The sequence below is a fragment of the Stegostoma tigrinum genome, chromosome 37, assembly GCF_030684315.1.
Source record: "Stegostoma tigrinum isolate sSteTig4 chromosome 37, sSteTig4.hap1, whole genome shotgun sequence".
Classification (NCBI taxonomy): domain Eukaryota; kingdom Metazoa; phylum Chordata; class Chondrichthyes; order Orectolobiformes; family Stegostomatidae; genus Stegostoma; species Stegostoma tigrinum.
This window is the reverse complement of record NC_081390.1, coordinates 16,962,413-16,989,790: the sequence shown is the minus strand read 5'-3', so window position 1 is coordinate 16,989,790 and position 27,378 is coordinate 16,962,413. Positions and strand designations below refer to the sequence as shown.

At 38.8% G+C, this 27,378-nt stretch overlaps 1 protein-coding gene across 3 annotated transcripts in view; it reads left to right on the top strand.

Annotated features, from left to right (window-relative positions):
* parga (poly (ADP-ribose) glycohydrolase a) overlaps positions 1-27,378 on the top strand; it is a 196,416-nt gene that overhangs the window by 86,548 nt on the left and 82,490 nt on the right. For all 3 annotated transcript variants that reach the window (XM_059640270.1, XM_048563467.2, XM_048563466.2), the window contains 2 exons: positions 14,404-14,561; positions 27,189-27,268. In XM_059640270.1, the coding sequence (XP_059496253.1) occupies positions 14,404-14,561; positions 27,189-27,268 (238 nt within the window). The remainder of the gene's footprint in view (positions 1-14,403; positions 14,562-27,188; positions 27,269-27,378) is intronic.

Genomic DNA, 27,378 nt, shown 5'->3' with positions numbered 1-27,378 from the left:
AAACTCTCTTTAAAATCCCTGATCGGCCCTACCCCCTTCTCTGGTCATTCTCTTGTTCTGCACATCTGTGTAAAAAGCCTTGGAGTTTTCCTTGATCCTATTTGCCAAGGTTTTCTCATGCTCCCATATAGCTCTCCTAAGCCCTTTCTTTAGCTCCTTCCTGGTAACTTGTATCCCTCTCGAGCCTTTTCTGTTCCTGTTTTCCTAACCTTACATAAGCCTCCTTCTCCCTCTTCCTCTAGTCATTTGACCTCTCTTGAGAACCATGGCTCCCTCACTCAACCGCATCTTCTCTGCCTGCTAGGGACAAACATATCGAGCACACGCAGTATGCATTCCTTAAACAATCCACACATTTCTGTGGTGCTCTTCCCTGACAGCATCTGTTCCCAATTTAAGTTACCCAGTTCTTGCCTAAATGAATTGTAATCACCCTTCCCCCAATTATAAACTTCTCCCTGCCATATGTACCTAACCTTATCCTATGACAATCGTGAAAGAAACAGAGTTATGATCGCTACCGCCAAAATGCCATCCTACCAACAGGTCTAACACTTGGCCCGGTTCGTTGCCAGGCACGAAATCCAAAGTGGCCTTTCTTCGTGTTGGTCTAACTAGATTCTGTGTCAGGAATCCTTCCTGAACGCTCTGGACAAAATCTGCTCCACCTAAACCATTACAACTAAAATGTTTCCAATCAGTATTTGGAAAGTTGAAGTCACCCATGACTACAACCCCGTGACTTCTGCACCTTTCCAGTACCTGCCTCCCAATCTGCTCCTCTACTTCCCTGCAACTATTTGGGGGTCTGTATAAAACCTCCATCAAAGTGACTGCTCTTTTCTTGTTCCTGACTTCAACCCAAACAGACTCTGTAGACATCAAAATGTGAGGCTGGATGAACACAGCAGGCCAAGCAGCATCTCAGGAGCACAAAAGCTGACGTTTCGGGCCTAGACCCTTCATCAGAGTGCTCCTGAGATGCTGCTTGGCCTGCTGTGTTCATCCAGCCTCACATTTTGTTGTCTTGGATTCTCCAGCATCTGCAGTTCCCATTATCTCTGAGACTCTGTAGACATTATCAGTTTCGAACTGCCTTTCAGTAGCTGCTATACTCGCCCTGACTAGCAATGCCACTCCCCCACTTCTTTTTCCACCCTCCCAATTTCTTTGAAAGCATCTAAATCCCAGAACTTCCAACAACCATTCCTGTCCCTGACTTACCCAAGTTTCTGTAATGGCTGCAACATCATAGTTCCAGGTACTGACCCGTGCTCTAATTCATCCGCTTTATTTCTGACGCTTCTAGCATTGATGTATACACACCTCAAACCATCTCATTGTCCGCATTTCTTTATAAACCACCTCACTCCCTGTTGTGTGTGTCTTCTTTAGTTGTCAGAACTGCTTTTCTAGTTATTTAACAAATTAACTTCAAAATGTATTATTTCACAGGGTGAGACCATTTAATCCCAACCCTAATTGCCCTTCCTCTGAGAAGGCGGTCGTGTGCTGCCTTCTTCAGCCGCTGCAGTTCACTTGGTGTGAGTACAAACAATGCTGACGAGGACGGAGTTTCAGGATTTTTAACCAGTGATAGTAAAGCAGTGACAATACAATTGCAAGTTATGAAGTGTGGTTTGCAATCTTTGCTACCCTTGATCTACACGTCACCTGTGTATGCGCCATCCCGTCTCAGCGGCGCTATCTTCCTGCCTGGTCAATTAAATGTTTAATTTTACTAGCCTTTTGAGATTCCCATACTAAGTCAGACAGACTTTTCTCCGATGTGAGAAACTGTGTCATTTGAAGTTTAAGACCACTGTTTATCTTTGCAGTGGATCTAGAGCAGGCATTAATTCCCTGAATCAGTGTCAGGTAAGTACACAGCCATGCTTAACTGCTGGTATCTTTGAAAATTAATATCCACTCAAGAGTGTCAACCTTTTCCTTAATGGTTAATTATTTCCATTCTTTTCTTTAAGACTGTTAGATCACTGACACTGATTTCAGCTGAGTGTAAATCGGTGGTGGCAACCAACCTGATGCAGTTCAGTCTCTTGAGGATTTTGGCATAGGAGAGCCCAAGTCAGGAATGTTGGGTAAAATTGGTACCTTTCTACTGCTGAGATATTTTTCTTCTCTTAGTCGTACTTGTGGAAGATGTAAAGAGAAAGATTACTTAGAATTACTTTCTGCTATGTGTCTCCTGTTGACTGCAGGCTGTAATGAGTCTCTTCTTATTTGTAGTCACTGCTTTATGCAACAACTTTATGAATAAAATTAACTTTGAACGCATAAAGTCAGATGATTGCCAGCAAGCAGAACAAAAATACATGTACTCAAATTGTTAGGATGAGAAACAAGAGCACGATGAGAATACAGACTGTGGACATTTCAAAGTGTTTTAGTTTGGAGGAATACAGCCTTGTATTTATATAGCACCTCATCACATTTCAAACAAATAAGTAATGAAATGGATCAGTCAAATAGTATTCATCTAATTTGCAACTGAATAAGTTGAATAGAAAGTCTATATTTTACATATCCCAGTTTTTTTGAGACAAGTGAATTTTTGTGCTCAGTGATATGGAGGCTATCAATGCAGAGAATGAAATGACTTTACACCTTTTGAACTCAGCATCTGAATGTTCATATGCTTAAGTACATAATATGCCCAATCATTTGTCCAGAGTTTCAGATAACCAACTGAGGCAGTGAAATGTTTCCAGGTCTCTCTCAAGCCACTCTTCTCATCTTCCTGAATGAAGATCCATCAGTGTCCACTGATGTTTTTTAAATTGCTGTCAATGGACTGGTTCAATGAACGATGCAGGGCAACATGCCAGGAGCAGGACCAAGCCAGCCTAAAACTGATGTGTTAACCTGATGATGCTGCAATAGAGAATTATTTGCCTGCTAAATTTCAAATGATGGGCACAGCAACATGATGGGTCAAATCCAGGCTTTGCAGTACTGTCACACCCAGTTATACGTGGCAATGACAATTAAACAACCAACTGGAGAAGAACGTTCCGCAAAACCCCTCCATCTCCAACAAAGAGGCAGTCCATTACATCAGTGCAAAGGTCAAAGCTGAAGCACATGCACCCATCTTTAGCCAGAAGTGCTCAGTGAATGAGCCACCTTAATCTGCACCTGAGGTCCCCAACATCACTGATACCAGTCTTCAAAAACTGAATTCATGTTATATAATGTGAAGGAACAGTTAAAAACGTTGGCTATTGCAAAGACAATGAGCCCTGAAAGCCTGTGGGCAATATTGTTGAAAACTTGTGTTTCCAGATCAAACCCAGTTCTTAGTCCATACAGTGTGGAGCTGGAGGAACACAGCAGGCCACGCACCATAGAGGAGCAGGAAAGTTGACGTTCAGGTCAGGACCTTTCTTCAGAAATGTACTACTTCAAAAATGTTTTGGGGAAGTACATTTTGAAGAAAGGTCCTGATCCGAAACGTCAACTTGCCTGTTCCTCTGATGCTGCCTGGCCTTTTGTGTTCCTCCAGCTCCAAACTGTCTTGTCTCTGACTCCAGCATCTGCAGTTCTCGCTATCTGTCAGTTCCAGTACACCTACAGTACTGGCATCTATCTAACAATGTAGAAAATTGCTATGTATGACCTGTCCAAAAAGCAAGACCAATCCAAAGTGACAGCCCTGACATCAGGGTTGTATTTGATTGACTGTAACATCAAGGAGCCACAGCAAAACTTAATTCAATGGTAATTGGGGTGACGCCACTTCACTGGTTAGAGTCAAACCTGGCACATACAAAGATAGTTGTGGATGTTGGAGGTCAATCATCTCAGCTCCAAGATATGTCTGCAGGAATTCCTCAAGGTAGTGTCCTAGGCTTAACCATCTTTAACTGCTTCATCAATGACCTTCCTACCATCATAAATTCACCATATATGCGAATGTTTAGCACCATTCGGCGAAGACCTCTCGGATACATTCAAATGCAACAATATCTGATATTATCTAGGCCTAGGCTTAAAAACAGCAAGTGACTTTCACACCACAAGCAATGACCTCTAACCACCCCTTTGACATTCTATGGCATCACTATCACTCAATACCTCACTATCGACATCTTGACGGTTACCATTGACCAGAAATTGTACTTGGACTCACCATATAAATACATTGACTACAAGAGCAGGTAAGAGGCTAGGAATACTACACTGAGTGACTCCCCACCTGACTCCCAAGTTTTTTGCCATTTAAAAAGTACAGGTCAAGAGTGTGATGCAATACCCTCACTTCCCTGAATGAATGCAGTTCTGACAATGTGTTCAAGATCATCTAGGTCAAAGCAGCTCGATTAACATCCCATTTACCACTGCAGCAGTGTGTACCACATACAAGATTTGTTGCAGCAATTTGCTGAGTTTCTTTCCCATGTGAACCATTGTCAGACAAGGACAACAGACATGAAAAATCTTCAACTTTATGTTCCCCTCCCTGCCCCATATATGGATATATTGCACATCCTTAAATCTCTCTCGGTTTGAAACCTGGAAACCTTCTAAACAGCACTGTGAATATACCTAGACCAATTTGGCATCAGCAATTCAGGTAGGTCAAATCACATTCTCAGGGCAGTTAGGGATAAACAACAAATGCTAATCTTAGTATTGACAGTCACATGGAACGAAAGAGTAAACTAAAACTACTTGTGGCTAAACTTTGATTGCTCCTAAAGTTGGACTGTGGATTTCAATGCATGATTAACTTATGCTTTCCAGAGCTGTCCGCCATGTCGTTGCCCACTAGTCACCCATTGGTTTGCTCTGGTGCCCCAAATGAAATGTATATAGGATACTGCTGCAGTATAACTGGTGTCAGGATGTCATAACCTGCATGCTTTGCACAGCAACTGGACATTGAGGAAGGGGAATGAGTTTCTGTTCCAGCACAGTACAGAGTAGATGTGCATCTCCTACAGTGTGCAGTCATGCAGGTATGCAGTCATTGATACCTTGCATCTTGGTGAAGTCTGCAAACTTAAGGAATCTTCAATCTCCCTTGCACAACATATGAGGGATGTTGCAAATAGTTCTGGCTACAACTTGGAATGAGTCTGTTGTGTAAAAGATCATTTCTATGTTCACACACCCACAAGCATTGCTGTCCTGGTCCTGCTGTGAAGATGCATAAGACTACAACAGTTGGGCAAATTTCGCTGTGGACATTCATTCTGAAGCCCTTGTTTCGTGCCTTGACACTGTTACCAACATAATGTCTGAGTTGATTTACCACACAGGTTTACACAAATTTTGCCATTGATAATTAGGAGAACTGAGTGCATTTCTTATGTTCTTGAAATGGAATTCTGCCAGATTAACTTCTAAGTAATTTTTGTGGGCAACTTCCTCCATTGCTGTTTCATTTAACACAATCTTGAAACTCTTGAGATAAATGACAGAATCCGAATTTGAGAAACAAGGACTGTTGTTGTGTTCTTTGTCATTTGTGCAGGTTTAACAAGATCATTATAGGCGCTGCTAATTCTTCAGAATTGTGTGGAACTTGTTGATTATTGCCAATAACTCAATGGGAAGGTTAATAATTTGTTTAAAAAATACAAAGTTTATGTGATTGTTATGTTTGGGTCCTTAGTGTAAAATGGAAGAATTAAATGGGGTCGAGTGACCTGTTCTGAATTCTGCCCCAACACAAAGTTGGGGTGTTTGGTTGTTAAAGAAGGATCCAGGTTGTATTCCTGGGAAGAAGCAGCAAGATATTCATAAACAGACAGTGGAAGAGCATCTGACTATAGGTTAGGCTATTAATCTCTGGTTTATGCTGGGAATATCAGGTTTTTATAACTGGTTATAATTTGAATTGTCTGTTTATTTCCAAAATAGATTTGGGAATTATAAAGACAGTAAATCGACATTTATAAGTGAATGCAAGGTGCATGTGATTCATGTTGCCATGGAGACAGGCAGTGAAGGGAGTGCGGGCCATAGAAAGTCATTATAGTCGCACATTTCAAGGTTTTAAGTTATCCCAACCTTTTAGACAGGTAAGTCTGAAAAATTCAGAGAGGAGAAAGCAGAAAGATAAAGACACATCAAGCAGGGAGAATGCTGATGAAGGGTCTAGGCCTGAAACGTCAGCTTTTGTGCTCCTGAGATGCTGCTTGGCCTGCTGTGTTCATCCAGCCTCACATTTTATTATCTTGGAATCTCCAGCATCTGCAGTTCCCATTATCTCAGAATGCTGATTCTGTTGGTCACCTTGCCAAATATACGTGAGAGCTTAGTCTCAAATTGAAAAGCCTAAGTTGATGATCTAACGAGACTAGAAGACTTTCCCAGCTTGGTGGAGGGAAGAATCTCTAATTGGTCCTACTTCATGAAAGCCAATTATAGGATTAAATATTGCTCAGCTGGAAAAGGAAAAGAAATAAAGGACATCAGCCAGCAAGTACTAGGAATCACTTTGGACTTGATTTTCGAGAAAGAAGTGTCCACCTACAGAGCAGTGTAAAGTCTGACTTTAGCATGGAGTTTTCAATGGGATCTATTAAGCGGAGAAGTCCTTTTCTATAGTTTTAGTGTAAGTTGCCTACAAAAATAATGTTTCATGTTTGCTTTTCATTTATTTACTCCAGTAAAGGTATTAAAGCCTGAAATCTCTGTTCCTTCTAGCAATTCACTGAAAAAAATCAAGGTTTGTTTTTTTTTGGAGAGTTTTTAATGGGTCTTGACAGAATCAGAGCAGATTATCTGATGCAAAATGTTCTTAGGTATTTTGATCTGGCTGAAGATTGCAAATCAACCATTTGACAGCGTGGAAGAGAATTAGAACATAGAACAGTACAGCACAGAACAGGCCCTTCAGCCCACAATGTTGTGCCGACCATTGATCCTCATGTATGCACCCTCAAATTTCTGTGACCATATGCATGTCCAGCAGTCTCTTAAATGACCCCAATGACCTTGCTTCCACAACTGCTGCTGGCAACGCATTCCGTGCTCTCACAACTCTCTGTAAAGAACCCGCCTCTGACATCCCCTCTATACTTTCCACCAACCAGCTTAAAACTATGACCCCTCGTGCTAGCCATTTCTGCCCTGGGAAATAGTCTCTGGCTATCAACTCTATCTATGCCTCTCAATATCTTGTATACCTCAGTTAGGTCCCCTCTCCTCCTTTTCTCCAATGAAAAGAGACCGAGCTCAGTCAACCTCTCTTCATAAGATAAGCCCTCCAGTCCAGGCAGCATCCTGGTAAACCTCCTCTGAACCCTCTCCAAAGCATCCACATCTTTCCTATAATAGGGCGCCCAGAACTGGACGCAGTATTCCAAGTGCGGTCTAACCAAAGTTTTATAGAGCTGCAACAAGATCTCACGACTCTTAAACTCAATCCCCCTGTTAATGAAAGCCAAAACACCATATGCTTTCTTAACAACCCTGTCCACTTGGGTGGCCATTTTCAGGGATCTATGAATCTGCACACCAAGATCCCTCTGTTCCTCCACACTGCCAAGAATCCTATCCTTAATCCTGTACTCAGCTTTCAAATTCGACCTTCCAAAATGCATCACCTCGCATTTATCCAGGTTGAACTCCATCTGCCACCTCTCAGCCCATCTCTGCATCCTGTCAGTGTCCCGCTGCAGCCTACAACAGCCCTCTATACTGTCAACGACACCTCCGACCTTTGTGTCGTCTGCAAACTTGCTGACCCATCCTTCAATCCCCTCGTCCAAGTCATTAATAAAAATTACAAACAGTAGAGGCCCAAGGACAGAGCCCTGTGGAACCCCACTCACCACTGACTTCCAGGCAGAATATTTTCCTTCTACTACCACTCGCTGTCTTCTGTTGGCCAGCCAATTCTGTATCCAAGCAGCTAAGTTCCCCTGTGTCCCATTCCTCCTGACTTTCTGAATGATCCTACCATGGGGAACCTTATCAAATGCCTTACTGAAGTCCATATACACCACATCCACAGCTCGACCCTCATCAACTTTTCTAGTCACATCCTCAAAAAACTCGATCAGGTTTGTGAGGCATGACCTGCCCCTCACAAAGCCGTGTTGACTGTATTTGATCAAGCCATGCTCTTCCAGATGGTCATAAATCCTATCCCTCAGAATCCTTTCTAACACCTTGCAGACGACAGACGTGAGACTTACTGGTCTGTAATTGCCGGGGATTTCCCTATTTCCGTTCTTGAAGAGAGGAATTACATTTGCCTCTCTCCAGTTCTCCGGTACAACTCCAGTGGAGAGCGAGGATGCAAAGATCTTCGCAAGTGGCGAAGCAATTTCATTTCTCGCTTCCCAAAGCAGCCGAGGACAAATCTGGTCCAGGCCTGGCGACTTGTCAATCTTAATGTTTGACAAAATTTTCAGCACATCAGCTTCCTCTATCTCTATCCATTCCAGCATGCACACCTGCTCTTCAAAGGTTTCATTCACCTCAAAGTTCGTTTCTTTCGTATAGACAGAAGCAAAAAACTCATTAAGGGCTTCCCCTACCACCTCAGACTCCACACACAAGTTCCCTATGCTATCCCTGATCGGCCCTACTCTTTCTTTGACTATTCTCTTATTCCTCACATAAGTGTAAAATGCCTTGTGTTTTCCCTGATTCCTTCTGCCAAGCCTTTCTCGTGCCCCCTCCTGGCTCTCCTCAGACCATTTTTGAGCTCCTTCCTTGCCTGCGAGTAATCCTCTCTAGCTGAACTTGACCCTAGCTTCCTCCACCTTTATGTAAGCTACCTTCTTCCTTTTCACAAGAAGCTCCACTGCTCTCGTCATCCAAGGTTCCTTTATCTTACCCCTTCTTGCCTGTCTCAGAGGGACATATTTACTCATCACTCGCAATTGTTTTTATTCAATCGGAATCATTTTTCTTAATTTTTACAAATGTATTGGAAAGAGTCTTTTTTTGTAGGCTTACAATTCCTGCATGCATTCCTGCAAGGTATATCCATTCATTATGTTGGTTAAGATTCAGTCCAGGCCAATTTAAAAATCCTGATGACTTCCAAATATTTACTTACATGTCTAACTATTTGCCATTTATTCCATGGCTTTATTATACTTGCTGTTAGTTTTATTTTGTGTAATATGTCACTGCAGAAAGCAAACTTTTAGGTGATAATTTACTTTGCTTCTCCTGTCTCAATCTTTCTTTGCTGCCAAAAATACTGACTTCACAGGGCTCAGTTTCTTTAGATGTCCCATCCAAATTTTGTTCCTTTTGTTTCAACCTCGTGAACGTTCACTTTATTTTTAAGTGCTTCAACCTTCGGGAGCAAAATGGTCAAATGAAGGGATACCACCCAACAATCATGCATGACCATCATGCAAGGGGGTTAACAGGATTGTAGTTTCCTGTTTGAATTTTTGCTGTTTCTTTGCCCCTTCCTGGGCACTGTACATCTAATTGGAATATTTGTGCTGCTTACTTAGTAGGACCTCTTGTTCTTGGTCAGTGAATTGTGGCTTTGAACCAGTCACAAACCACATGGGAAAACACACAAGTACTCAAGACCCACTGTTCCTGTGATCGTCACAAAGGTTTAAGATTTAATCAAAGCACTTGAAGACCTCAATTATTCTACCTAATGGACTAGGTCAGCAGGAAACACGAACCAGAATTCAGTACTGAGCATAAACTACTACTTATTTTAAATAAATCAATTCTAACTACAGACAAACTGAAATATAAATTGTCAGCATATAACTCTACTGGTTGAAATTCTCTTTCTCCTCCTTTTTAAATCTCTGTACACACATGCAGACAGACACAAACAAAGATATTATCGTTGGAGGAAGAAATACTGAGGAAACACAGTTCATAGTACCACTGTACAAATCCACAGGATTCATTTGAGGTGTTGCTTTTGCTTCTTCCAAATCCTTATGTTCTCTGATCTCCTCATCCAGGTTCCATGTTCTTTGCTGAAGAAACAGGGTGGTTAGCATGATACATATACAGTCTCTCGGTCACTGGTTACAAGCAACATTTTACAGCTATTGATGGGGAAAAAATAACTAGTTATCTTCTAGGAGTTGATTAGCTCACTACACAGAGAGAGAGTGAGATCTTGTCACTTTTTTGTAGTATGGAAGCCCCTATCCCGTATTTTTCACACATTGTTCACCTGTCCCAGAGCTATTCAGAGAGTTGTCATGCTGATAATTCCTGCCCCCGACATCTGGTCCACATTTGGTTTGTGCAATCACCATTCTGGATCTGGATGAAGCTTAGTCTGAACTCAGTTACTCACTTTGTCTCATGGTGTCTGAAGATCTTCCTTCACTACTTAAAGGCGGGAACAGTGTAAACAAAGCTCAATGAGTCCCAGCAGCTTAGCTTTGAAAGTGCAGCTATTACTCCCACAGTCCTTGTTTTGCAGTAGTACCCTTTTTTCTATTTTGGTTCACAATCCAAAATAATGGAAAATAAAACAGCGTGGCCTTTATAAACTTTACAACAAAATTAAACAGCCCAGCTGGTATTCTCGTGCAGACATGAGGAGAATGTTGCAGATTACGTTTGATTCTACAGATAACCTTTGTGTTATCTGCTTCCTCTGTAAAGAGATGCAAAGTCCTCTTAAGTACTTTTTTGTGTCCTCTGCCTCTACATAAAATTTTCTTCTGACTCCTTAACAGGGTGAAAATTATCTATTTTCCTAACCAGTTACACTTGTTGGTGCTTATTCAAATATCTTGGGTTTCAGTTCAATGTTACCTGCTTCGCTTTCCTCAACATATCTTTACTTCCCATATTAACTTCTTAAGTGCCCCCTTGTACTATTTGGAAATGAAATGAAACTTGCATAGCTTTGTTGTTTAGCTAGTGATCGTGGTATATTTTAGGAATTTAAAGCTGAAAAATATTTAATGAGGGCTTGGTCAGAAGCCTAGTAATTTGGTTCAGAAACCCATATGTTTGAAACCCGTTGATCCTAATGTCTTCCTTTCTCATTTTCTCCCTTTGCTGATAATTGAATATTAATCATGGATGCTTATGGACTGTTGGTGCTTTACATCTAACCAGCATGCTGACTGAGGAAACACAAACAGAAATTACTGGAGAAACTCAGTGGGTCTGGTGGCATTTATGGAAAGAAAACAATTAACATGTTGAGTCTGATGACTGTTCATCACAAGTTCTCACCAGATTTGAAATGTTAACTGTGCATATTTTAGAATAAATAATGTTGTAACAGGCTAACTGATAAATATCACTAGGCTTTTAGTTTGTAATGTAAGCTGCATTGTATCAAGTGCATGTATTCTACAACGTTTCATGAACAGTCATCTGATTCATACTGATAACTTTGTTCATGATGTTAAAACTATAACAGCATTGAAAATCATGAAACATCCTCAAATGATGTAAATGCAAGTTGTTAGTTATAATTTGGGTTTTAATCACTTCTTACATTCAGTAAGGTATGTGAGTGAACAGTGTGTTGCAATGTCACAAATTCAGATTAGAGCAGGTGGATTAGCTCAGTATGTGATGCGGAGTGATGGTAACGGCATGGGATTAATTCCTGCACCTGAGGTTACCATGAAGAATTCTCCTTCTCCATCTCATTTGCCTGAGACATGGTGACTCTAAGGTTAAACCATCACCACTGTGTCTCTTTGAGAGAGCAGCCCTATGGTTGAACAAGGTTATAGTGATTTTACCTTTTATCTTTTGGTTTTAGTTAATGACAATGGTATGAAGCTATAGTTTTGTTCTGGAGTTATAGGTAGACATTTTCCCATGGCTTGAAGTTAATGAAAAAGGCAGAGTACAAATCTAGTAGTACAAATCTAGTGGTACAAATAGATTTTGCGAAAGAATGAAAAGAAAATGACAAGTATAGCAACCTAGTCTAAAGTCAAAGTCTGGTGTCATGTGGAATCAGGAAAAACCATCTTCCTTTATGAAAAGTATGACTCCAAAAAGAGTTATTGGAGTCATACTTTTCATAAAGGAAGATGGTTGTGATTGTTCGAAGTCAATCTCAGACCCAGGACATGACTGCAGAAGTTCCTTAGAGTAGTATACTTGTACTAGGCTCTAGCATCTTAAGCTACTTCATTAATGGTCTTCCCTCCATTCTGGGGTCATAATTGGAGATGTTGATTTTGGACTATGGGGTCAGAAGTGGAGATGTTCATTCAGGATTGCACAGCACCTCAAATGTGAAGATGTCTGTGTCCATGTGCAGCAAGGTCCAGACGACACACAGGTTTATGCTGTAAAGTGGGGAGTAATGTTTGCATTTCATAAGTGCCATTTCTAACACGAGACAATATAGCCCCCTCCCATGATGTTCAGTGGTATTGCCATAGTCTTAGCAGACTATAGGGCTGCTTTCTCATTAGAGAGAGACACTGGTGGGTGCTTTAACCTGAAAACTACCATACCTCATGAGGGGAGAGGAGGAGGAGAAGGAGAGTCCATCACAGTAACCTCAGCCAGTGATGGGAATTGAACCCAGCTGTTGGAATCACACTGCCTTAGAAACCAATCGTCCAAGCAACTGAGTTAACCAGACTCCTGCTGTTGCTGATGCTCCCATTATCAACATCCTGAGAGTTACAGTTGTCCCATTCACAACTTTGTGTTTATTCCTTCATGGCCAACACACAATGGAAACAGTGTGCACCATCTACAGAATACACTGTAGCAACTCACCAAGACCTCTTTTGGTGTCTTACAACCTGTGATCTGTGCCATCTAAAATGGTAAGAGTAGATGCAAGGAAACATCGCTATGTGCACGTTTCCCATCCAAGCCACATATCATCCTGACTTGGAACTATAGCCTCTTCAAAATCTTGAAACACATCCGAACAGCACTATGCACTTCACTACACCCCAAGAACTGCAGTGGATGAAGCCAAGCTCACTATCACACACTCCAGGGCAGTTACGGATGGACAATGTTTTCAAATCCAAGTATAACATTTATAATTATTTATATTTGGAACCTAAAGGATCCTAGCTACATCCCAGTGTGATTCCAGCTGTTTCTGAACAAAGTCTGCTGGGATGCAAAGCAATTTGCAATTAACATTCCAGGAAATGTCTTTAAAAGAAAGTAGAAACAGAATTTCATGAGAAACTTTGAGTGCTTCTGTTTTTAGTTTTTAATGAAAGCACATCCTTGTGCTAAACTTTCATTCCACATATTGAACTACACTTGGTAGAATTGGTTTCCTCTTTTGTCACAAAATATTCCTATTTTGAGCACTTTGTAGTGACAACTGTTTTATTGAGATACCAAAGGTAAAGACTTGAATTTTGTTGATTTCTACATGTGCAAAAAATGTAATTTTGCAATGGATGAATCAGTGTATCAATAATATAGGCAAATTTTGAGTATTCTAGTGCTTGAGCCTTGTGAGTTATTTAAAGTATTGGGTGAATGTGTAATATTCATTGTAAAATTATTTTCAGTTTGTGTCCAGTGGTGTGTCTTAGTTGATCAAAAAGAAATTCTCTCACTGCAGCGTTGTCATTTTGGGAGTTATTGTCTCTGGTCTCTAAAACAGTTCCTTTAGCTGTTAGTTTGAGAGTATTAAAGTGCAGGTCATATAGGCAGGAAAAATTCACAAGCCAAGTTTCAAAGTGAAAAGTTGGCCTAGCAAAAGTTAAAAGCCTTCCCCTGGAAAAACTGTATTTTTGTAGGATTTGCCGTCCAGCCACATATCCGTAAAACTAAAGGTCTGGATCATTCTGACAAAAGGTGATGTATTTGTAAAATAAAAAATGTTCTTCTTGATTGTGTTGTAAATCTGTATAAAAAAGCTAAATGATTATTTTGTTCGTTAACCATGGCATCAGAAGTTTTGTTTTAATCTCAAAGTTTGACTTCAAACATTTAAATTGGAAACAAAAATTATTGAAGTAATGCTTCAAATTTGTGTTTAAGGCAGACGATGTACATGAAACTCAACACAATGCACAGTGTACCAGTATGACACAAAATCCATATCTGAAAGTAACCACTTTTAAATTAATGAACTTGTTATCAAATATAAATATTTGATATTTTAAACGGCAACGAGCTGGTTTAAGTTATGACTAACAAGAAATGCCTCTCCCTTAAAAGTATCTAGGCTGCATTGTGTTCCTTGTACAGAATATTGGGAAGGAGCCATTCTATGTTTTTCTTGACGTTGGTTTGAGTCCTTTTAAAACATTGGGATTTTTTAATGCGTCAAATAATAATGCTTCCCAATCAATTGACGTAAATGTGATTACTGCCACAAGGCTGCTTGTAAGGCATAGCAGTGCTCCTAAATTACTATACATTCTTTAATTTGGTAAATGTAATTTTGCTTCTCTATTCGCTGAATTGCTAAACTAATTACCTTTCCCTTGCCTCCTGCCATGCCAGCCGATACCACTACTTAAACGGAAGATGAATCACTCCATCACAATGTCACAAGAACAAATAGCTTGCCTTCTGGCCAATGCCTTCTTTTGCACATTCCCTCGACGCAATAACAAAGGCAAACATGAATATTCTAACTTCCCGGACATAAACTTTAAGAAGTAAGTACAAAAAATTCCTTTACAGTATATCGCAGTATTTCTGAAGAAGGGTCACTGGACTCAAAACGTTAACTCTGTTTTATCTCCACAGATACCGACTAATCTGTGTGGGTTTCTCCAGCAGTTTATGTAATTGTGGTTTTCAGGTCTCTAGCATCACATTCTTTATTCAGTTTTTAGTTCTTGAAGTACATACAGTATCAATATGACAAAGCCATCTCTCAAAGTCATCGTTGTTTTTATTGTACATTTCCTGTTGCAATATTTTATGCATAGAGATCAAAAAAAATTTGAATGATGCCTGACAGAATTGATCACCTGGTTTATGAAAATACAATCATCCATTTATTAAGCAAAAAATACTGGAAGTGCTTGGCAGGTCAGATAGCTAACAAAATATTGTTGACCTAAAGTGTGACCTCTGCTTCTTTCTCTACAGGTGTTACTTGACCTGCTGAGAGTATTTCCAGCATCTGCATGTTATTTTAGAGAATTGCTTGGAAGCCCTGTGCTTCATTGGAGGGAGGCATGCTTGAGTAACAGTAGTCAACTATTTCACTACATTTCGGGTGGTCTTGTGTAAGTTCAAGTTCGGAGTTGATTATGGTTTTGTGAAAGGGAAATCGTGTTTGACCACTAGAAATCCTTTGTGGAAGTAACACATGCACTAGGTAAAGGAGAGCAGGGAGATGTACTACACTGAGATTTCCAGAAGAGATATAACATAGTAGATCAAAGCTTTTTGCAGAAAATGGAAGCTCTTGATATGGGGGGTCACACATTGGCATGGATAGAAGATTGGCTAGCTAACAGAAAGCAGAGAATAGATGTGAATGGGTCTATATCAGCTTCACAAGATCTAATGATTGTGACACAGGAATTTTGGGTGTTGGGACCTCAACTGTTCACAATTTATGAACGAATTAGATAAAGCAATGGAATGTATAGTTGCCTAATTTGCTGATAGTGCAGAGTTGATAAGAAAAGTAAGTTATGAAAAGGATGTGAGGCTATAAAAAGATATAGATATGTTATGTGAATGGACAAAGAGGTGATAAGTGGAGTGTAATGTGGGAAAATGTGAATTGTCCATTTTGGGAGAAAAAAATGAGCACAATATCTAAATGTGGGACAGATTCAGGTCTGAAATGCATTGGATTCGGAGTGTCCTCATGCAGATAGAGTAAGTAATTATGTTATCCTTTATTGCAAAGGAAGTTGAATACACAAATAAGGAGTTGTGCTTAAATTTATAGGGCACTGGTGAGAATGCATGTGGAGTACTATGAAAAGGTATTGGTCACCTTATTTAGGAAGGCTATAAATGCACCAAAGGCATTTCAGGAAACATTTTCCAGCCTAATAATGGGAGTGAAATGGCTGTTTTATGAGACAAGATTGGACTCGCTGGTCTTGTATCTATTGGAAGTTTAGAAGAATAAGAGGCAAGTTGATTGAATCATATAGGATCCAGAGGGTTTTGATAAGGTATGTGTGATGAAGATGTTTCTTCCTTTGGGAAAATTATAGAACTAGCAACCACTGTTTAAAAACCAGGGTCTTCCTTTGCAAATAAAGGAAAGGCGATTTTTTGTTTCCCCTCTGAGGGTGGTGAATCTCTGCCTTCCTGACAAGAATATTTTTAAGGCAGAAGTAGATAGGTTCTTAATAAACAAGGGTTTGAAAGGTTGTCAGATTAGCCATGATCTTGTTGAATGTCTACTCCTGATCATAATGTTTGCATGGAGGTCACCTTAGGCTTTTACAGTGCTCGGTTGGTTAGACAGATTTACTGTGCAGTTGATAAACAGCTGTATTGCTGCTTTGCTGATAAATATATTAGGTAAGATAGAAACTGATTTTTTTTTACATGGTTTTATACTTGATAGGATAATTGGGGGCATGAATTGAATAGAATGGATTGACTTTTGTCAGATTGAGTACTTTTTTTGTTATAACCTACAAAATGTAAACCAATCACAACTAATCCATTAGGCAAGTTTTTTTTTGTTCTACTCATTTTAACAGGTCAGAGTCACAGTAATTTGCCTCTAATTATACCGAGATTTGCCGTTTTGTTGAAATTCCTCAAAAGAGTCAATGGGCTCAGTTTTCCTGGCCACATGGTGATCGTAGTTAGAAGCTAGGGAGAGGGCTGGATAAACAGGTAGAGCCACGATAGGACATCTCCACAAAGCCTCTACTGGATAACTTTCTTGTGGCAGGCTTGGGTAGGAATCAACTGTCACTTGTTAAAAGGAATGATTTTATAGCTTTGCTAGAATTTTGTAGCTGACAGAATTTTGACACAGCAGTGATCACCGGGTCAGTGAAGCCATCCTCCCTGTAGCAGTCTGGGATTTGTTGGAGTTAAAAGGCTTCATGCTCCAATGACCCCAGGAGGGATGGATAGGCCTCACTCACGGCTCAAACAGTTCCTATGCTGTGGCTCCTCTTCTGCTTCAAGGTGCCCAATGGCTTTCGCCCTCACATCTTGTTTTGTATTAACACTCCAAAAGCTGATTCCATGGTGTTGTGCCTTTCCCTCACAAGTCCCCATGAACTGTTAAGGCTTCAGAAGAGGCAGTTCTTTGGCATTGAGCTTATGAGTCAACCACTGTCCTTGAGAGATAGCAAGTGAAGATGGCCCGTGAAGAGGCTGGCTCCCAGAAAAGTGTGTTGCCAAGAGGACCAGACTCTGGACCTCCATTTGGTTCCAATGTCAGGTCCTGAAGGCTATGCTAAAATCCAGCCCATTGATTAGTTGTAAAACAACCATCTGATTTATGCAGGCTTTGCAGCTTAGCTTAGAGATTTATCAGGTTAACCTCAATTACCTGAGCTATTGAGTTTCTTCAAGGCTGCACCTTTTAAGGCTACTAAGTAAATGTTGTTGAGACCTGAATATCTGATCGGAATGTGTAGTTATCCCTAGTCTAATAATGTCACCTTCTCCTTTAGTCTGCCTACTTTATGTGGAATTTGACTTCTGGCACTTTGCATCCATCAGTTTAGCAGGAGACCCAGGAATGCAATAATTAAACTCCTTGCGAGCAGAATTGAAATTCTGTATCATCTATACGAGCACTTAACTCAGCTCTTCCGTAGAAGACTGGGCACTGGGTATGTCAGTATTCAGTTTGCATTGTAAGATGCTTTTATTCCAGTAAAGAAAAAAGCAGCATGGAACAATGAGATTGATTAGTGTCCCTGAAGCTATCTCCTCTGTCACAAAAATGAAGAACACCATAAGAGCTAGTACAATGTAAAAAGGCAGTCGTTGTATTTTGTCCTATCATCATGATGGCAGCTCTGTGCTTTTTCAACTTTTTGCTGCCCAGTGACTCTTGGTATGTCTATTCTGATTCCTTCAAAGCAGTTGCAGTGATAAAAGAGGCTTTTAACATCAAGGCACAAAATGTTTTATGGAATAACCAAACATGGTTAATGAGATTACCTATTGTTATAGGGTTCACAAAACAACTTTCCATCCTACATTGTTTGTAACATTTGACTACATCCCAATACACAACTCTGCCCAGTGCAGTATTGAGAAGGTAATCCTTTTTAGATCATATCTTGTTTTAAACAAATGCATTTTTAGAATATCTTATGTACAAGTCCTTTTTGTGAAAAAGAAAACGGGCAAACAAAAATGCTGAATCACTAATGTGTGTGGCATCCTGCATGCTATGATGTTTTCATAACAGTTTATCCTCTAATTTTCAGTATTTTGCCACAAGTGAGCCACTATGCTGTTCTAAAACTTCTTCAAATGTTTGAAATTTTTGAGAAATTAAATCTGTTTATTTTTACCATACATATTTTTCAATATGCTCCCAGGTGGAGTGCAGTATCCTGTCGATATTATCTTATAAGCAGACTTAATTTAAGGTTACATATGTTCCATATGATCAAAAATTAAAGCACAGACGAGAGCCATCCATTGAAGTTATCTTTTGATACAATCAGCTCTTTATGTGGTAATATCAATTCCGGTCCCATCATTAGTAAAAAGCTACCATTTGTTGTGAACATAACAGTGACAGTAGAATCTTAGTAACATGATCTTTAGCACCAAATCCAAATGTACATGCAGTGAAACATAGTGATAGAAGTAACTTGTTTATTTACCTGTATGTTTTTTCAGTTGATTTATATGGTACCTTGGGAAAACTATCTCTGAACTCCTTGAAGGGTGAAGCAGGGAGTTTATTGGTACTTGCAAGATCTAACTACTGTGCTTCAGCAACAGTAATGACTGTGCTTCAAAAGAATTAGTTAGATGTGCTTGGGAAATAGTCTAATGGGTGTGATGAGGTGTTAAGCAAATGTAACTTGTTTCTTGTACCACCAAGCGTGAGGTGAAAAGCTTAGAATATTCTTCTTCCTACATTTACATTGCATGACCATCTGATTAAAGGATTTTAGATTTTTTCAAAGATGTTAGTCATATAAGTATAAGAAATTGAAGTGCGCTTACTATATTTAAACTAACCCAGGATAATAATTTTTGAGATTCCTCCAAAGTGCTGTTTGGGGCAAAAAGTGAAAATAGCAGAAGTTGCCAGTTATAATATGCAATGCTTTCTTTAGATTCATCTTCAAACATTCAGACTTGTTTTTCAAGGTACAAAAGCACCTAGGATAAGGAGCTTGTTGTATGAGGGAGAGTGTGAGTGATTAGAATGATTATATTTATTCAGTGTTGAACCCTGAGATAGCAAACTCATTGTGCTTTTCAGAAGGTGGTTGTTTGGATTTGGCTGCTGTAACTAATATAGTACATTTAATGATATAAGTATCTTGTGTTGCAGCTCACTTCAACCCAAATAAAAATACTCATTGCTCTCAATATTATTTAAATTCTTGATGAAATATCATTGCTACTAAGGACATTTTATAAAGGAAAATACCCAATGATCTGTGTTGAAGCATAATTGTTATATAAAGTTTGTAATTATGCAGAAAAGACTTTATGGTATACCAGAAGAGACTCAAAAAAAATCTTATGAATGAGGAACAAAGAAATAAGTGTGAATATTCCATTCATAAGATATTTCTGTTCATGGTTACCTAAAAAGGGTAGTTAAACATATGTCCAGAATGACTTAAAATTTGATTTAGTGTTATAAAGTGATTATAAAAGATTCATAATGGTAAACAACATAAATTATGGCAGTAATGAGCATCATCTGGTGATTCGTAAGAGTAAATTATTCAATTCAATTAATCTAACATTGTTAGAAGACAGCAGAATAATGTCTTCAAATAATTCTTCTTGAAGGCACACCAAAGTGTTCAATAATAGTTTCCTTAGCTTCCTGGCTTGCGTGTACAGATGCTCCCTGCCTTTTGGATAGATAGGGTCCAGCTACGAAACCAACCTGTCAGTAAGGGTGCATTTATTGTACAACTACCCGTGTGAGACAGCTAATATCTGTTTCAACCAGGCAACGTATAATTTTAACTGCCTGACTTCAGCTGCAGTGCTCCAGCTCTAGAAAGCACTCATACATGGATATTAACACACACGTGTAGAGATTTCTTGCCACTGGTTAGAATATAACAGAATATGACACTTATTTGTTCGTGGGATATATGCATCGCTGATTGGACTAGCATTTATTGCTCATTCTTAATTGCCCAGAGAGCAATCAAGCGTCATTCTCATTCTTGTGGAATTACATGCAGGCTAGATCAGGTAAGGATGACAGATTTCCTTCTCTAAATGACAATAATGAACCAGGTGGGTTTCTACACCAATCAGTAATGATTTCATCATTAGACCAATTTTTTAATCCCAGGTTTTTCTTTCCCCCACTATTTCAATGATGAGATTTGAGCTCTTGTCCCCAGAACATCATGCTAGTGCAGTGACATTATCACTACATTACCAGGTCTTCCAAACCTGCTAAATATTAAACTAAAGTAATGGTAAGTTGCAAAACTAATTGGCAGATCTTCACAAAAGCAATCAGTAATTTTGGTGAGAGTAAGATCTGCAAATGCTGGAGAATCTGAGATAACAAGGTGTAGACCTGGGTGAACACAACAGGCCAAGCAGTATCAGAGGAGCAGGAAGCTGACGTTCCAGACTAGACAGGGAGGGGAGGGGGATTCTGAAATAAATGGGGGTGGGGGGGCAGTAGGGGGGAGGCGGATAGAAGATGGATAAAGGAGAAGATAGGTGGAGAGGAGACAGACAGGTCAAAGAGGCCGGGGTGGAGCTAGTAAAGGTGAGTGTAGGTGGGGAGTTAGGGAGAGAATAGGTCAGTCCATGGAGGATTGACAGGTCAAGGGTGCAGGATGAGGCTAGTAGGTAGGAGATGGGTGTGGGGCTTGAGGTGGAAGGAGTGGATAGGTGGGAGGAAGGACAGGTTAGGGAGGCGGGGGCAAGCTGACCTGGCTTTGGGATGCGGTAGGGGGAGGGGAGATTTTGAAGTTTGCGAAGTCCACATTGATGCCATTGGGCTGCAGGGTTCCCAAGCGGAATATGAGTTGCTGTTCCTGCAGCCTTCAGGTGACGTCGTTGTGGCACTGCAGGTGGCCCAGAACAGACATGTTGTCTGCGGAACGGGAGGGGCAGTTGAAATGGTTTGCGACTGAGAGATGCAGTTGTTTAGTGTGAACCGAGAATAGGTGTTCTGCAGATCGGTCTCCAAGCCTCCGCTTGATTTCCCCAATGTAGAGGAGGAGACATCTGAAACAGCAGATACAATATACCGCATTAGCAGATCTACAGGTGAACATCTCCTTGATGTGGAAGGTCTTTTGTGAGGCATTATATGCTTCAGTATATTCTGTGTTTCTATCAGAAGGACCATTATTTCATCCCTGAAAGATGCTGAGTAGCATGACTTAATATATGTTCATACTAATTTGGCATAAAATTAAGAAATTAAAATATGCAGACTTTGAAAACTAGAGCAGAAGATATTGAAATATATTCTGATGAAAGTGTTTAGAATTAAGATAAATTTAAAAATAAATAGACTGGTGCTTGTTGACGTGTAAATCCAAATTCAAACTATTTGGTAAAATTAAGGTGCATTCATATTTATCAGATTGATTTTAATTTTTCAGTGAATACAGGATGAAAAAATTATTAAGACCCATGATGTATCACATTTATTTATTTGGCGCTTGACTCTTAACTACACAAACATTGTGTTCAGTTCTTTGTCACACATGGCTTAGTAAAATTTCCCTATTATCATAATGCATCTAGAACCTAAAATGTGAATAAATTTAATCACACTTAATGTTGAAATATCTGTAAAACAAAATATGTTCTGGTTAAGTGGCAATGGAGACTATCCCATAATCCCTACTCAGTTTGCTGAGCTGAATTCTTATAATTATATCAATTAGTCAAGAATGTTATATTCAGAACATTGACATTTCATGCTGTAATTTCACTAATGAAAAGCCATCCATTGAAGTATCTTTCTTTTAGATTTATGCTTCCTCCATGTTGAATGTGCATGTTGTTGAATGATGGTCTCCTTTATTTGATATTTTTTTCAGGAAAGGGAAACACAGTTGGAATTGCTGTGACTTTAAATTGAAAGTTAATGCTCTCTTGACAGCTTTAGACCCAATTTCTATAATGGCTAAATGATGCAGCGTTGTATTTTTTTATTTTTATTTTCCGAAGTATATTTGGAACAGGACCCAAGTATGTTTACTTCCTTTTGTAGCTCTTAATAAATTCATAAAATCAAATTTAATAGTAGTTCTAAAATAGTTCTAAATAGTGATCTTCCTTTTTAAAGTTCCTAATGAATGAATCTGTGCTGATTCTGTTTTCTTTCATTACTCTTCTGCTTTTGTGTATAAAGACTGACAGTGCTGTGTTTTTATGTCATTGTCCTGTCTGCAGCTGGGTAGCTCAGACTCTGATTATCTAAGTGAAGGAATATATTTGATTACCATTGATGCAGCTGCTCCACACTGACAGTGAAAAGGTCAGAGACTGGCTGTGGGTGGCTTTCATGGTGTGCTTCTTGAGTTAAGTGAATTAGATGTAAAGCATTCTGATGTAAGTCAATGCCAAAAAGGCATTAGTGCCTCCCAAAGTACTGCACTTTTGTGTATTTCCAAAAAAAAATTCAAATTTCAACGTGGTGCAGAATGTTTTGTTTGATTTACAGCCCCAGTAATTGGATGAGTGCACAATTTCCTATTTAAACATTTGGCTTGTGCTTTTACAAATGAGCAATACATTGACCCTTGATGACTGGTGACTAAGCTAATTGTGTTAGTTGAGCTTAATCCTGCTGCATATATATATATACATAAACAATATTATATATATATATATATTATATATATAAGTTCACCACAGTAGTTCTACAAGAATTCTCTTTGGACAATGCAGTCTTTTAATTGCATTGTCGTAACTGAAATTGCCATATCATTGGTGCAATACATTTACATTGGACAAAACCTTTAACTAAATACATGGTAGCCACTTCAGACTGGAATATTTGGGACAAAGTCATTCCTGGATTTTAAAATTTTCTAGATTGTAAAATTATGTTAGAATGCCTAATCATATGTGTAAATATTTTCCCAAAACATGTGATAAAATATTATAACGCAGAATGAAACATTGATTTATCCATCCAAATATTCTATCGTTTATGTCTCAATTCTGAAAGAGAGCGGCAGCTCAAATTTCTGGACAAGTGATGTTTCCGAACAACATTTTCTGACTGGAGAGGTAACAGAGTAACGCAAACAAATATTATGTGTGCGAACCTTTGGTTTCACAGGCAGCTTTTGCACAGCTCTCCAGCGCACTTTGTAATTAGAAATGGTTATAGAGGTCTATCTTATTTATATTTTGTGCTTTATTTTCAAGAACAAAAGTGAATGATTTTACTATATTTATGAATCAATTTTGTCCTAAATTGTATTCTGTGAATCACTTTAGTTAGTGATATTGTTCTTAATATTCATGTGGCATTTGATGTAGATAACAAGACAGTACTCTGATTTTGCTTTTTCTTAATTATTGTGTAGATAATGTATTGCTATTGACTTGTTACAGTCACCCCAAACAGTATGCACGAATAGAAGTTAATGGTTAAGTTCAGAGAAATAAATTGATCTAGTTCTGTGGTACAGCACATTAAGTTGAACGACATTCTTCAGTAAGCCTTGAAATAATTACGAATACAGTAGATTTTGATTTTGTTCATCGCTTTGCCTCTAGCTTATGTTTAACACAAATTTAGTTTTACCTCCATGCGTTATAATGGAGAGATAAGTTGTAGGAGCTGTACATCCAGAGCTGATCGATGATTGATGGTTGGAATGGACATGATGGGCTGAAGGGCCTCTTTCCATGCTGTCATATTCTGTGACTGCATTGTTCACCATATTAAATGCATAATTTTGTGAATATGGTTAACAGCCATGCATTTGTATTCTTGTTTTGCACCTTGCATGTGAGAACATGATAAACATCGTCACATTTGTTTTATAGAAGGTCTCTTGATTCTGTTAGGCAAAACAAAGTGCACCTAAAATTAATTTATCTTTAATACTTTACTTTAATTCTACCTGTTGTGGGTTTTCATTCTTCTGAGACTTTGTATTTTAATCCTTTTGAATATTTATGATCTTTTCCTATATTGCAAGACACTGAATTTGGCTGATGTATGCACTTCTAGTGGCACAGTCCGTAGCTTACTTAGTTAAACAGACCAAAATGTGTCTGGATTTGTGTACTGGGTGATAACTTTCCTATAGGATTAGTTCTGATCATAAGAATTTGTCTTGAAGTTCTCAAGCTATCGTCAGAAATTATTGGCCAGGGTCAATCCTTGTCATCAGATAGACATGTGTTGCAGTTCGGATAAGCACACACATGAAGACTGATCAGTTGAATTTCTTAGCAATGTACTATGCTTATTTTAAACGTACCTCAGCATAGATCTGCATGTTCGGGAGCAGAGGGAAGGAAATTCCAAAAAAAAACTATGTAATAGACAGCGAATGATTATTAATCTGTAAATCTAAGAAATATGAAGGGAAGCCCATTTGCCTGCTCTTTTAGTGTCCTGTTTGTGAAATGCAAATGAATGTTAAAGCCACTTAAGAATTCACAGTAGAGATTACCAAATCAAAAGTCGCTCAAGTAATGAAGCTTCCACAGTTATGCTTTTTGACTACATTTCACTGAACAAATTATTCTTTGGAACTGTCAGAAGCCCTTTTGTACGAATGCTGTTAGGCTATTTGTCCTAGTACTGGAAGAGGTGGTCTTGCGAGTAAGTCGTAACTGAAATATGAACCATGGTTAGTTGAAAATTAGTTTTTGGTTAAAAGTTCGTTTTTGCTACTATTGGACTTAGTTGGCTTCCATTGGGGTTACTACTGATTAATTAATCCTCAAATGCATGAACACTGCTGCCAAGAAGATAAAGGGATCTTTTGGCTGCACTTTCACTTTTACTGTCCTGTTATGCTGAGACTTGAATGTGCAGGTTGCATTTTCTAGTTGGTGAGATCTGAATCATTTACTCATGTAATTTTGTTTCCTATAACTACATGACTTGCCAGACCATTTTAAAAGACACTATAGGTCAATAATGGCACGCACAGGCATCACTTCTTTAACTGAATGGCATTGTGAACAAAGTTGGGTTTTTTGGATCATCTTGGTTTCGGTGTGGTACATTTTTTTTTGTGATGATGATCCACAAGTTCCCAGCATTTCTGGATTTTGCACAAGTTAGTTTGGTGTGACTTGAACTCATAACTTTATTGTATTGCATGGTCCTGCAGCTTTTACCTCCTGTGGTCGCTTGTATTTTTAATATATTTTATAGGGTTCCCAACTTTTCTAAATTTAATTTAGTTGAGAAAAATAAGAGTTGCAGTTTTATTATCTGGATAAAAAGCTAATCATTATGGTCACCTTTATCCTTCAAATGATTACTTTAATGGAAAGCATCATTGTAATCTAAATAAATCTGTTCAAGTGGTATTGTTATGACGTACACATGTTTACAGACATGTTTGTATGAGGAGCGTGTTTTAATGGTTGGAACCATTATTGTTTTCAGTATTGTTGAGGTGTTATATTATTCTGAATATGCTATCAAACTTGTTTTTATCATGCGATTCATCAACTTGAAAAGATTTTCTAATTCCATGCATCTGTTGTTTCTCTACAGAAATACCTAACCAACTTAAGTAGAATAGAGCCACCACGGTGTGGAAGCAGGCCATTCAGCCCGCCGGGTCCACGCTGACACTCCGAAGAGCACCCCAGCCAAACCCCATGTTTGTAACCCTGCATTTTCCACGGCTAATCCACCTAGCCTGCACATCCCTGGACACTATGGGCACTTTAGCATGACCAATCCACCCAACCTGCACATCTTTGGACTGTGGGAGGACACTCTCGCAGACATGGGGAGAATGTGCAAACTCTGTACAGAAAGTCACCTGAGGGTGTAATTGAACCCAGGTTCTGGTACTGTGCAGCAGCAGCACTAACCATAGAGCTACCCTGCTGCCCTAAAATAAACCATTCATAATTTCTTATGTAGTTAGATAACTTCATTAAAAACTAAATGATGAAAATCACTTTGAAAATCAGCAAAAAGGAAAATGCCTTCTTTAAGAGAGCAGGATACTTCACATAAAGTGCATTGAATTCTTCAGGCATATAGAGAAGAGTGAATATTTAGTGTTTGGATAAAATCAAATTACATTGTTTTCCCCTTCAAACATAGTGTAAAATAATGACACATAGATGGAGGATACAACATTTTGATTATTAAGGAGTAGCTTGAAATAGTTTGTCACTGTTCTAATTATGAGGTGAAATTTTAGGGTTACCTGGGAAATTCAGTTATCCTGTATGAAAAAAGGACTGCTTTATCTTGAGGCATACAGCAGTTCACCTGTCTGATGAAAAATGCATGTCACTTCAGTTTGGCATTGTAATCAGCTCTCAGAAGTACTATATATAGCCTGAAGGGATTTTACTGCATCAGCTTAGATTTAGCAATTTTATTCCCAGACTTGTTGCTTGAAAGGCCCTGAGAGTGGTATTTATATCTAGGAACAATGACATGATGTAGAAGGCAACTAAATAAGCAATACAGTTAGATGAGTGTATGCATACTTGTCCTACAATAGATTAGCATTTACTTAGCAAAGGAACGAAGAATATTCATCGGTTTTCAGCATGATCTCTTGCATTATTTTGAATACTGCTTGAGGGTTAAAATCATAAAAATAGAGTATGAAGTACACAATTCATTAAGAATTTCCTTGGGTATTCTTTTGTTTTAAAAGGCTTTTGAAAAGAATGAGACCATTGAAGAGTAAAGAGATGAAAATTAATGCTCATTTCTTTGTTGCAGCATTAAACTTCATTTGTTATAGAGTATGGATCCAGTACCTGCATCAAATTTTATTACGATATTTAAAGCTGCAGCAGCCGTTTTCATTTATTTATCCAGTTTGACATCGGTTATGCAAGAAATGTCTTCAGATCTTAACATAAACTTAATTTTCTTTTGTTTTTCTATTCTGGCTTTTGTTGATTCTATGAAAAATATTTCCTTCTATTCAATATTGCTTTAATTTTTTTCTCAGATTGTTTGAAGGATCTTCACACAAGAAAGCTGAAAAGCTTAAAACACTTTTTTGTTATTTCAGAAAAGTCACAGAAGAAAGTAAGTTCATACTACTTGGCATGAGTATTAACAGTTCTTCATTGAGTTTCTACAGTGAAGCAATTACAAATTCTCAAATATTTACGAATGGGCCATTTGAAATTTTATTA